We start from the raw sequence: 13,654 nt of genomic DNA on the forward strand, positions 1-13,654 counted from the left end.
TCCACGAATTCGCCGAATCAGTCGAATCGAATTTTTCATTTCTTCGCTCATCTCTAAAAATAATGTTATTGCACTATGGAATTTTCAGTGTTTGCTCGTTTATGAAATGTTGCAGATGCTGATCTGAGTTTGGAACTATCAGGATTAAATACTATCGCCTTTTGACTTTCTGTAATAAAAGTATCCAACAACTCTGAAGGGTTTTGATTATTATAAAGGTGGTGGCCTCACCTAGGTGAATGCTCAAAACAGGATTGTAAGCCTGTTTGAAGGCATTATTTCAGACTTTCAAAGCACTCTGTTTTGATTTCACATCCCTTTTGATACTGAGATTATGAGTGCTATATTTTGTTACAATTTGTGTATCATACTGAATAGGTTGAAGTACTGCTTATGTATTTACAATAAGGTTTGTAATAAAAATGGAACAGACTTTAAACATTTCATTAGCATATTGAGGATGAGGGAGGAATGAACCGGGAAAAGCAAACAAAAGCAGATTAAATTTAGGGTTTAATGGGCACCAAAATTATATGTAGTGCTACTCCCGTAGGAGCCGCTGGAATACTGTCCAAGTCTTCCCCAAAAGCTTTGTCCTGCAGCCAGGCACATAGGCCTATTCACATGTTTCTTCAATGACCAGTCTACTGGTGTTTTTGCTGTTTTTATTTTTGGAGAACTTGGATAGGGTTGAGGGAATTAGGTGCGATAGTTCAAAAACAAGAACTACACTATACTGCCAAAAGTATTAGGATGCGAGGTCAGGCACTGATGTCAGAGGAGAAGGCCTGGCTCACAGTCTCCGATCTAATTCATCCCAAAGGTGTTCTATTGTGTTGGTCAGGACTCTGTGCAGGCAAGTCAAGTTCCTCCACCCCAAACTCACTCATCCATGTCTTTATGGATCTTGATCTGTGCACTGGTATCAAGTTATGTTGGAACAGGAAGGGTCCATCCCCAAACTGTTCCCACAAAGTTGGGAGCATGAAATTGTCCAAAATGTCTTGGTATGCTGACATCTTAAGAATTCCCTTCACTGGAACTAAGGGGCCAAGCCCAACCCCTGAAAAACTGCCCCACACCATAATCTCCCCATCCATCAAACTTTACAATTGGTACAATTCAGTCAGGTAAGTACTGTTCTCCAGGCAACCACCAAACCCAGACACGTCCATCAGATTGCCAGACAGAGAAGCGTGACGCATCACTCGAGAGAACATGTCTCCGCTGCTCTTGAGTCCAGTGACGGAATGCTTTACACCACTGCATCCAACACTTTGCAGTGCACTTGGTGATGTAAGGTTTGGATGCAGCTGCTCGGCCATGGAAGCCCATTCCATGAAGCATTCTATGCACTGTTGTGCTAATCTGAAGGCCACACGTAGTGTGGAGGTCTTTAGCTACTGACTCTGCAGACAGTTGGTGACTTCAGCACAATGGGCACCCCGCTCTGTCATTTCATGCGGCCTACCACTTCGTGGCTGAGTTGCTGTTGTTCCCAGTTGCTTCCACTTTGTTATACCACCACTAACAGTTGACAGTGGAATATTACGTAGCAAGGAAATATCACGGATGGACTTACTGCACAGGTGCCAACATATCACGGTACCGCACTTGAATTCACTGAGCTCCTGAGAGCGACCCATTCTTTCACAAATGTTTATAAAAGTAGTCTACATGCCTAGGTGCTTGGTTTTATACACATGTGGCCATGGAGGCGATTGGAACACCTGAATCCAATGATTTGGAGTGGTGTCCCAATATTTTTGGCAATATAGTGTATGTACACTTGAGGATACTCTTCAGGATAAGCTATAACAAAATCCGTGCTTGCAACAGTGGATGCCAGCTTTAAGGCAGCAGTAGAAGTAATAGTAAGCTAAAAGCACTCTCTCTTGGAGTCAGAGATTAAGTGGAAAAAGCTCTTCAGGACACCAGCCGATGACCCCTTTAGCTAGACCCACAGCTGACTCTCTAGCATCAGAGGGGTTTTAGCGGCACAAATTCACTAAGATCCTTTCAGAGGTGTCTGTACTCAAAAAGACCCAAGGACAGATGATTGCCTTAATCCGTAACATCAGACCTTCAGTAGACAGCCCCTCAGTCAGCTCTAGCAGAACCCGGGTCTCAGCATTCTGGCTCTCAGGAGGCCTACAACAACAAATGCAGCAGTATTGCCAGGCTGGACCAATCCTATACAGGATAACACCCTGAACTCAGTGTGTTCACTGAATATATACAGTTACCCAGCACGCCATCAGAGCCTCTCTCTATGGAATAAGGCCAGGGTTGTGTCAATATTCATGCTGCCATCTGCATAGCGCCACACCTAGGATTCAGTAGCTTCTCAAGCTTTCTGGATACAGAGGAAGCTATTAGGCTGGCAGCAGCTGAACATACTGAGCAGACCTAACTAGCAGAACCCAGCAACACAGAGAACAGTGTGCAAAGTTATGCTTTTTCCTAACAACAATCACACTGACTACAGTGTGACAACCAAATGTACCTATCAAAACAGAAACTAAGTCTTATCTATCTATACCTAGCACCTATCTAGGAGGGTTCTACATACAGTCATGGCCAAAAGTATTGGCAGCCCTGCATTTCTGTCAGATAATGCACCATTTTGCCCAGAAAAGGTTTGCAATTACAAATGTTTAGGCATTCTCATGCTTATTTCTTTTGTTTGTATTGGTACGATACAAAAATGTGGAGAAGCAAAAAGCCAAATCTGACACATTCCACGCAAAACCACAAAAACAGAGAGGACAAAATTACTGGCATCTTCTAAAAATTGTAAGAAATAAATTGCATTTTAAGTTTGTGATGCTCCTGTAAAGTGGACAATCTCAAGGTTACAAGTCTACCTCCAGAGATCTTAATGTTCCTGTGTCCACTGTGCGCAACATTGTCAAGAAGAAAAAATGATCAAAGATTGCAGCGAAGGATTGTTCAAATGGTGGATAAAGAACTTTTATCAACTTCCAGATGAACTCAAGCTGAACTTCAAACACAGGGTACAACAGTGTCAGCTCAGACTATATGTCACCATCTGAATGAAAAGGGACGCTGTTGTAGGAGACCCAAGAGGACCCTACTGCTGACAGAGAAACATAAAAAACCCAGACTGGAGTTTGCCAAAACGTACCAGAGGAAGCCAAAAACAATTTTGGGAGAATGTGCTGTGGAAAGGCGAAACAAAAACTACAGCTTGTTGGTAAAGCCCATCATTCTACTGTTTTCAGAAAAAGAAATGAGGCCTTTAAAAGGAAAGAATACAGTCCATACACTCAAACATGATGGAGGTTCACTGATGTTTTGGGGTTGCTTTGCTGCTTCAGGCACTGGATGTCTTGACCGTGTGCATGGCATTATGAAATCTGAAGACGATCAAAGAATTCTGAGGTGCAATGTATTGCCCAGTGTCAGAAGGTTTAGTCTCCATCAGAGGTCATGGGTCTTACAACAGGAAATGACCCAAAGCACACGTCAAAAAGCACCCAGAAATGGTTTAAGACAAAGCGCTGGAGAGTACTGAACTGACCAGTAATGAGTCCAGATCTCAATCCCATAGAGCACCTATGGAGAGATCTCAAAAGAGCAGTTGGGAAAAGAAACCCTTCCAAAACGGAGACCTGGAGAAGTAGGTGAACAAAAGAGTGGTCCAAAATTCCAGTAGAGAGGTGTAAGAAACTCGTTGATGGTTACAAGAAGCGATTGATTTCGCTTATTTTTCCAAGGGGTGTGCTACCAAATATTAAATTAAGGGTGCCAATAATTTTGTCCAAGCCATTTTTGGGGTTTTGTGTGCAATGTGTCAGATATGGCTTTTTGTTTCTCCATTTTTTGTTTCATACCAATAAAAACAAAAGAAAGAATGAGAATGCCTAAACATTTGTAATTGCAACAATTTTCTGGGTGCAGTGGTGCATTATATGACAGAAATGCAGGGGTGCCAATATTTTTGGTCATGTATTTTATATATTATATATATATATATATATATATATATATATTTACACATACACTTATACATACACACACACACACAGTGAAGGAAATAAGAATTTGATGCCCTGCTGATTTTGAATGTTTGCCCACTCACAAAGAAATGATCAGTCAAGGCTCTGTCCTCGGGCCCCTTCTCTTCTCCATCTATACCTCCTCCCTTGGCCAACTCATACACTCTCACGGCTTCAACTACCACCTCTATGCCGACAACACACAAATCTATCTCTCAACCCCCCACCTCACCCCCTTGGTCTCAGCCCGAATCACACACCTACTGAGCGACATATCAGACTGGATGTCACTCCACTTCCTTAAATTGAACCTCTCCAAAACCGAGTTTCTCGTCTTCCCCCCAGCCCGGACACCACCCCCCATTGACTTCTCCGTCACATCAAACAACGCTACCATCAAACCCGCCCTGCAGGCCAGAGTACTTGGTGTCATTCTGGACTCCAACCTATCCTTTCAACCCCAAGTCCAATCTTTAATAAACTCGTGCAGACTCCACCTCCGCAACATCGCCAAAATACGCACGTTCCTAACTCCAGAAACCACTAAACAGCTCATCCACTCCCTCATCATATCACGACTCGACTACTGCAACTCCCTCCTCACTGGCCTGCCTCGCCGCTGGCTATCCCCGCTTCAGTCGATCCTGAATACGGCTGCCAGACTCATTCACCTTTCCAACCGCTCCGTCTCCGCCACCCCCCTCTGCCAATCCCTCCACTGGCTTCCGATCGCGCAACGGATCAGATTCAAAATCCTAACACTGACGTACAAAGCTGTCCACCATACTGCCCTGGACTACATCATCGACCTAATATCCAAGTACCACCCAACATGCACACTCCGCTCCTCACAAGATCTCCTTCTCTCTAGTTCCCTGGTCTCCTTCTCCCATGCCCGCCTCCAGGACTTCTCCAGGGTGTCACCCATCCTCTGGAACTCCCTGCCCCAACCCATCAGATTATCACCTACTCTCCTCTCCTTTAGGCGCACCCTGAAAACCCATCTCTTCAGGGAAGCCTACCCCACCCCCTGCTAACTTGCCGACCTCCTCCACGCTTTCTACCACTCCATCCCCCACAGCTATCTCCTCCTGTGCCACCATCCCCTCCCTCCTAGATTGTATGCTCGAAAGAGCAAGGCCCTCGATCCCCTCATGTTTTGCATTGTATTGGTATTGTTCTGTCACATGTTCTGTCTGTAATGTACAGCGCTGAGTGAACTATTGGCGCTTTATAAATACTGTATAATAATAATAATAATAATAAGTCTAAAAATTGAAGGTAGGTGTATTGTAACACTGAGAAACCGATTGATTATTTTGGCCCACTCCTCTTGGCAGATCCTCTCCAAGTCATTAAGGTTTGGTGATGACGTTTAGCAACTCAAACTTTCAGCTCCCTCCACAGATTTTCAATCAGATTAAGGTCTGGAGACTGGCTAGGCCACTCCAGGACCTTAATGTGCTTCTTCTTGAGCCACACGTTTGTTGCCTTGACCCTGTATTTAGGGTCATTGTCATGCTGGAAACACCCATCCACAACCCATTTTCAATGCCGTGGCTGAGGGAAGAAGGTTCTCACCCAAGATTTGACGGTACATTCCCCCGTCTATCGTACCTTTGATGCAGTTGTCCTGTCCCCTTAGCATAAAAACACCCCCAAAGCAGAATGTTTCCACCACTGTGTTTGACAGTTGAGATGGTGTTCTTGGGGTCATAGGCAGCATTCCTCCTCCTCCAAACACGGCGAGTTGAGTTGATGTCAAAGAGCTTGATTTTGGTCCCATCTGACCACAACACTTTCAACCAGAACTCCTCTGCACCATTCAGATGTTTAGTGGCAAACTTCAGATGGCCTGGACATGTGCTTTCTTGAGCAGAGGGACCTTACGGGCACTGCAGGATTTCACTCCTTGTCAGTGTAGTGTGTTACCAATTGTTTTCTTGGTGACTGTGGTCCCAGCTGCCTGGAGATCATTGACACAATCCTAACGTGCAGTTCTCGGATGATTCCGCACTGTTCTCATGATCATTGACACTCCACGAGGTCAGATCTTGCATGGTGCACCAGACCTAAGAAGACTGACAGTTTTGTGTTTCTTCCATTTGGGAATGATTGCACAAACTGTTGTCACCTTCTCACCAAGCTGCTTGGCGATAGTTTTGTAGCCCAGTCCAGCCTTGTGTAGGCCTACAATCTTGTCCCTGACATCCTTGGACAGCTCTTTGGTCTTTGCAATGGTGGAGAGTTTGGAACCTAATTGTTTGATTGTTCCTGTGGACAGGTGTCTTTTATACAGGTAACAAAATGAGATTAGCAGCACTCCCTTTAGGAGACTGCTTCTAATCTCAGTTTATTATGAAAGACACCTGGTAGCCAGAAATCCTGCTGATTGATAGGGGATCAAATACTTACTTCCCTCATGAACATGCAAATCAGTGCATAATTTGTTACACATACATATATATACACATACATATACACACACTGGATATAAAAATTCTACACACCCCTGTTAAAATGTCAGGTTTCTGTGATGTAAAAAAAAAAAAAAGATAAATCATTTCACAACTTTTCCCACCTTTATTGTAACCTATAAACTGTACAACTCAATTATTGAAAGACAAACTGAACTCTTTTGGGGGGGGTGTTAAGTAAACATAAAAAAAACTAAAATAATGTGGTTGCATAAGTGTGCACACCCTCTTATTAACTGGGGATGTAGTTATGTTCACAATTAAGCAATCACATTCAAAGTCATGTTACAGTGGAGTCAGTACACACCTGCCATCATTTAAAGTGCCTCTGATGAACCCCAAATAAAGTTCAGCTGTTCTAGTAGGTCTTTCCTGACATTTCCTTAGTTGCATCCTACAGCAAAAGCTATGGTCCACAGAGAGCTTTCAAAGCACCAGAGGGATCTCATTGTTAAAAGGTAGCAGACAGGAGAAGGGTACAAAAGAATTTCCAAGGCATTAGATATACCATGGAACACAGTGAAGACAGTCATCATCAAGTGGAGAAAATATGACGCAACAGTGACATTACCAAGAATTGGACGTCCCTCCAAAATTGATGAAAAAATGAGAAGAAAACTGGTCTGGGAGGCTGCCAAGAGGCCTACAGCAACATTAAAACAGCTGCAGGAATATCTGGCAAGTACTGGCTGTGTGGTACGTGACAACAATCTCCTGTATTCTTCATATGTCTGGGTTATGTGGTAGAGAGGTAAGACGAAAGCCTTTTCTTACGAAGAAAAGCATCCAAGCTCGGCTAAATTTTGCAAAACAACATCTGAAGTCTTCCAAAAGCATTTGGGAAAATGTGTTATGGTCTGATGAAACCAAGGTTGAACTTTTTGCCCATAATTCCAAAAGACATGTTTGGCGCAAAAACAACACTGCACATCACCAAAAGAACACCAAACCCACAGTGAAGCATGGTGGTGGCAGCGTCATGCTTTGGGGCTGTTTTTATTCAACGTAATCAAGGTAGAGGGAATTATGAACAGTTCCAAATACCAGTCAATATTGGCACAAAACCTTCAGGCTTCTGCTAGAAAGCTGAACATGAAGAGGAACTTCATCTTTCAGCATGACAACGATCATACATCCAAATCAACAAAGGAATGGCTTCACCAGAAGATGAAAGTTTTGGAATGGCCCAGCCAGAGCCCAGACCTGAATATGATCGAAAATCTGTGGGGTGATCTGAAGAGGCTGTGCACAGGAGATGCGCTCGAAATCTGACAGATTTGGAGTGTTTTTGTAAGGAAGAGTGGGCAAATATTGCCAAGTCAAGGTGTACCGTGGTGATAAGAGTGAAATCCAAAAAGATTGAGTGCTGGAATCAAATCAAAAGGTGCTTCAACAAAGTATTAGTTTAAGGGTGTGCACACTTATTCAACCATATTATTTTTGTGTTTTTTTTACTTCCCTCCACCTAAAACATTTCAATTTGTTGTTCATGAGTTGTACAATTTCTAGGTTACATTAAAAGGTGGAAAAAGTTCTGAAATTATAATATAATAAAAGGTTACATTTACACCTCTTCAATAGTACTTCAGTATTTCATTAGGTAATGCCAAACTATAGATTTTCACATTTATGCATTTTGTCTCAGATTTTAATTACTTGTCTTGACTGTATTCGGGTACAGGAACTGCAAACAATACTCCTGCAAAATCCAGAGAGGCAGTGAAGACTATAAACATACCTCCAAGAGCTCCACTACTATCTAAGCTCTTCTTTTTTAGTCCACGTGACACAATAATAATTGGAGCAATCACAGAAAACAGCCAACGCCATGGCGATATTGGACGTAGTGTACCTAATAAAACAGGAGGATGAAAAAAAAAAAAAAAATAATAAATGGTGAAAATTTTACATTTATTACTTACACTAAAATATATTACATGGGATAATTTTAGTAACTGAATTGTGCAGCTAAAATCATGTGCAGTCAAAAGTGACACTAAGCTCTGGTTTTACAAATATATTCCATTCCAGTCTTAACTCAAAAACACCTTCCATTGTTTTCAGCTTCCTCCAAATCTCTAAATTCTTTTTGTTTTGCTGCTGTGATTTGATTTCCTGTTAGACTAGAGGGTGGTTATGTTCGTTCTCCATGTTCCCACTATAAGCAAAAGCATAGCCACCCTCTTTCCTACTCTTGAGATGGACTAGAGACCATGGACTATGAGGTGTGTAGTGTGCATGCAGCAGACATGCACGACCACAACTAACCTGCTCTGCTTGTCTCAAACAAACTGGGGGGAAGATGAGAGGTTTAGAATCTCACCCAGGACATTACAAGGAAGCAGAAAAACACAGTAAGAAACAATTTAATGAAAAACAGATTACAGGGCCATTAAGTGGTGTATGTGTATAGAGTATTTTTATATAATAAAGCATATCCCTCTGTAGTGTGTACTTGTCCCAATTCAGAGCACAAAGTGTAATTTCTGTCTGCGGCTTCATTCCTCTGACAAGTTTATCTGACACCAAGAAAAAAAAAAATGGTGACAGGGGAAGGGATATCCAGCAAAATGACAGTTTCAGCTCTGTTCCTGTGTGTTGTCAGCTGTAACCTCAACTCTCTGCCCCTATTTTTCTGAACTCTCAGACAAGAGAGAGAAGACAACAGATAAAAAGGCCAGTCACTTCACTGGGTATATGTAATTGTTTACCAGCATTTTAACAAGTGTGATTGCCTCTGTACTACCACTGATGCACATTTGGTCTGTTCCTATTGGCTTGGAGCGGAAAGTCCGCTTTTAAAAAACTGCAGCAAAGATGCAGCACGCAGGACTTTTTCAAAACACAGCACACCTACAGCGCAGTGATGTGAACAGCTGCATAGGATCTAGGCTGCTTTCACACCGATCTGTTTTTCTTCCGCTTTTGCGTGTAAAAAAAGCGGAAAAAAACCACGTGACCATGTATTTCTATGGAACTCTTTACACTGATCCGTTGTGGGTCAGATGCATTTTTAAAACCCTGCTTGCTGCATTTTTTGGTGTACATTTGGTGTGGTAAAAATAAATAAATAAATAAATAAAAACACCTTCCCATTGAAATAAATGGAAAACATGGCAAAAACAAAAACGCACATTTGAGCCATAGGTCTTATAAAAAAAAAAGCACCACAAACGCAGGAAAAACCGCTATGCGTTTTTGCCACATTTGCGGTGCATTTCTTACAAGCGTGTGACAAGTGACTTTAAAACTGCATCAAAAACGCACCGCGAGTGCGTTTTTGCTGTGTTTTCCAGTGTGAGAGTAGCCTTAAAGGATAAGTACAGCCAAAGCTCTTTTGCAATACTTCTCTTATGGATCACAGGAGTACAGTTCATTCTGCACTTCTGTGACCCATTTTTAGCTGACAGCAGGCTGAAGCCCCCTGTCGGCTAATGTCACTCAGCCGGTCCAGGCTGGAAAAGATCGCCCAGAGTCTGGAGCGGCAGCTGGCTCAGTCTATCAGTGAAATCCTGAATGCCTGAGGCAGCTGCTACCGCATCCTCCACAGCCCAGCGCTCCAGGGAGCGCAGGGGCGTCAAAGCAGAGAGCGGTGACTGACAGACAGTGGCGTTGAGAACTCGTGATCGCTGAGTTCTCATCCTTAGAGCTGGTGGGGGGACAGATGCAGCATTGGACCAATGCTGCATCCAACTAGGTAAGTATCCAACTTGGAAAAAAAAAAAACACACACACTTCTCACTTAAAGAGGAATAGTTTTCATGCACTTTTGTCGTGCTGGAAAAGTATGTTTCAGCGCACCAAAAGTGCACCAGTGTGAACGGAGTCTAATGGATTTAAGTGGGTCAGATTTCGACAGTCTGTTTTATCCTGCCAGTACATATGAATGTGTGGCATTCAGTGACAAACCTCACTAACAGGAAGAACATATCAATGCACAGGGAACCCTGCTGAAATTTCAACAAAGATCTTGTAAAGAAGTATTGACCATGGAAGCATAATATTTAAAATATAAATTTATCTTTATGAGAAACGAATGAGGGAAACACAGCAGAACATCAAAATATACCATATTTCCTTTAGACACAATTTACCCCCAAACAGAATGCTCACCATAATAGGTACTTGCAGTTATAGATATTATCCAGAAAGACAATGATATGCAGAGAATCATCGATAGAATGACTATGTTCATCATCATGTTTACATATTCTTTGTAGACGTCGTCCTGGATATACAGCATAAGGGCAGATCAACAAATCACCTAGAATGTAATCACAACACTCGTTACCATACTGCATCACATCCACTATTAATTAAACAGCACATTTTTATATTAGTGAGCCTTCAGATGGTCCATAGTACTTACCTAAACCAGGCACTCGATACACAGCAACCACATTAACTTTTTTTTTTTTTTGTAGGTCATTAAAATTAAAAAATGCCTAGCCATACTACTCACCTAGCAGCCCTTAGAAATGTATTGATTTTGCAGCGGCAGATCCAAAAAGCACAATAAAATGGTCTACCAGCTTGCATTTACATAAGTAGTACGTGAAATCAGACACAGGAACTCTGCAATGAGTAGAACAGATTTTGTGCTGTATAATTGTATTTGTAATGGAAGTAATGCAGAGCAGTGCATGAAAGTCAGACATTAGGAAAATCTTGGGGCTGAGTTTGAAAGAAATTATTATTCTCATGACTTCTGGTCATTTTTTTTAACTCATCGTGTACTTAAGGTTTGCTTTATTAAAGTCTATCGAAATTCAAGAGCAAAAATGTAATATATTGCTGCTTACCGGTCCTTGTGGTGGCTGTATTAGTTTTCTTTCTGGGCTTTGTTTCTCTTTATTTTTGACTGGGGATCCAGCACACCTCCTGTATTCCCAATTCACACAGTAAATCAAGGCCATACAGCACCAAGATTCAGTCAGCAAGCCTGTACAAATCAATGAGCAGCTGACACGGACCACAGCTGTGTATGTAAACAGGCCTCCAAGATGTTACATGTGATTAGAAACAGATGAGTGGCTCCAGATGTAGACAATTCACATCCAGTTCTGCTCATCTGTCCCTTGTCCCATGTAACTCCTTGAATAGCGATTTAAATTGTAACAACCATGGCATCTGTTAGCCTCTCACTTGATTTGTAGAGGTTTAATGGCTTCTGCTTATCGCAAATACATATGATCCTCGCAATGACTGTACTCGACGTCTCGGCGTTTTATGGACACTATCTACAATATGATTAAGGCCTTAGCATGGCTCCACTCCCCACCACTGTATCTATGAAGGAGCACCAAAGCCACCTTTAACCACTTGAGCCCCAGAGGATTTACCCCCCTTAATGACCAGGCCTTTTTTTGCTGTTTGGCGCTGCACTAATTCAAATGATAATTGCGCGGTCATGCAATGCTGTACCCAAACAAAATTTACGTCCTTTTCTTCACACAAATGGAGCTTTCTTTTGGTGGTATTTGATCACCTGTGCGCTTTTTATTTTCGGCGCTATAAACAAAAAAAACACGAAAATCTTGAAAAAAAACCAATTTTTTCTACTTTCAGCTATAAAAAATATATCGTAAACTCAAAGTTAGTCATAAATTTAAGCCAAAATGTATTCTGCTACATGTTTTTGGTAAAAAAAATCCCAAGAAGTGTATATTGATTGCTTTGTGTGAACGTTATAGCGTCTACAAACTATGGTATAGATACTGTAATTTATGCCTTTTTTTGCTATACAGCGCTGCACTAATTCAAATGATAATTGCGCGGTCATGCAATGCTGTACCCAATCGAAATTTACGTCCTTTTTTTCACACAAATAGAGCTTTCTTTTGGTGGTATTTGATCACCTGTGCGCTTTTTATTTTTGGCGCTATAAACAAAAAAACACGAAAATCTTGAAAAAAAAACAATTTTTTCTACTTTCAGCTATAAAAAATATATCGTAAACTCAAAGTTAGTCATAAATTTCAGCCAAAATGTATTCTGCTACATGTTTTTGGTAAAAAAAATCCCAATAAGTGTATATTGATTGCTTTGTGTGAACGTTCTAGCGTCTACAAACTATGGTATAGATACTGTAATTTATGCCTTTTTTTGCTATACAGCGCTGCACTAATTCAAATGATAATTGCGCGGTCATGCAATGCTGTACCCAATCGAAATTTACGTCCTTTTTTTCACACAAATAGAGCTTTCTTTTGGTGGTATTTGATCACCTGTGCGCTTTTTATTTTTGGCGCTATAAACAAAAAAACACGAAAATCTTGAAAAAAAAACAATTTTTTCTACTTTCAGCTATAAAAAATATATCGTAAACTCAAAGTTAGTCATAAATTTAAGCCAAAATGTATTCTGCTACATGTTTTTGGTAAAAAAAATCCCAATAAGTGTATATTGATTGCTTTGTGTGAAAGTTATAGCGTCTACAAACTATGGTATAGATAATTTGAAATTTACACAGCTTTTACTTTCTGACCGCCCATCACATCTCTTGAGGTGCTAAAATACCAGGATAGAACAAACACCCCCAAATGACCCCTTTTTGGAAAGCAAATCTCAGGGAGGGGGAGGGGGGGCCATTTTCTCCCGCTGCTTGTAAAGGCAATTCTGCAGCTAATTAACCACTAGGAATGCTTTTACATGAAAGCCCATTTCCGGCTGAAAAAAATAAAACCAGGATGATGCCTGCAGCTGCAGGCATCACCCTGGTATAACCATTCAAAGTCCAGTGATGTACCAGTACGTCACTGGTCCTTGTTGGGTGTATATGCTATGTTCTTTTTTTCTTTATGCAGCCTGTGGGCTGAATGAAAAAAAAGAGAAGAAATCTCTGCCAGAAAAAGTGTGTGGTATGCCCACCATTAGAAACCTCCCTCAATCCACCCACTTCTAATGGTGGGCACATATGAAATGTGCCAACAAATATAAAATATATATGCCGAAGCATAGGGGCCATCCACCCAGTGGCCACCCCAGGCCCCCATGCTTTGGCATATATTCTCTTTTTTTTAACTGCGGATGAAAAATCTCATCCGACAGCACTGCACACACCTACTTATGTCTATTCTGAAAGCAAGACCCTGTTGCTGTCAGAATAAACAGGTCAGTGCTGCAGTTTGACGTTCCTGCAAAAAAATCAACAAT

General features: G+C 41.6%; 1 protein-coding gene across 1 annotated transcript in view; it reads right to left on the reverse strand.

Annotated features, from left to right (window-relative positions):
- Positions 1–13,654, reverse strand: part of FAABTP (fatty acid amide binding transmembrane protein) — a 53,605-nt gene that overhangs the window by 29,194 nt on the left and 10,757 nt on the right. Inside the window, exons 2-3 of the mRNA XM_089674101.1 lie at positions 10,613–10,763; positions 8,238–8,351 (exon numbers count right to left, since the gene is read on the reverse strand). Coding sequence (XP_089530227.1) covers positions 8,238–8,351; positions 10,613–10,742 — 244 coding nt within the window. The 5' untranslated portion in view covers positions 10,743–10,763. The remainder of the gene's footprint in view (positions 1–8,237; positions 8,352–10,612; positions 10,764–13,654) is intronic.

This window comes from Staurois parvus, unplaced genomic scaffold, assembly GCF_062004578.1.
Source record: "Staurois parvus isolate SC_StPar_1 unplaced genomic scaffold, SC_StPar_1.0 ptg000147l, whole genome shotgun sequence".
NCBI lineage: Eukaryota > Metazoa > Chordata > Amphibia > Anura > Ranidae > Staurois > Staurois parvus.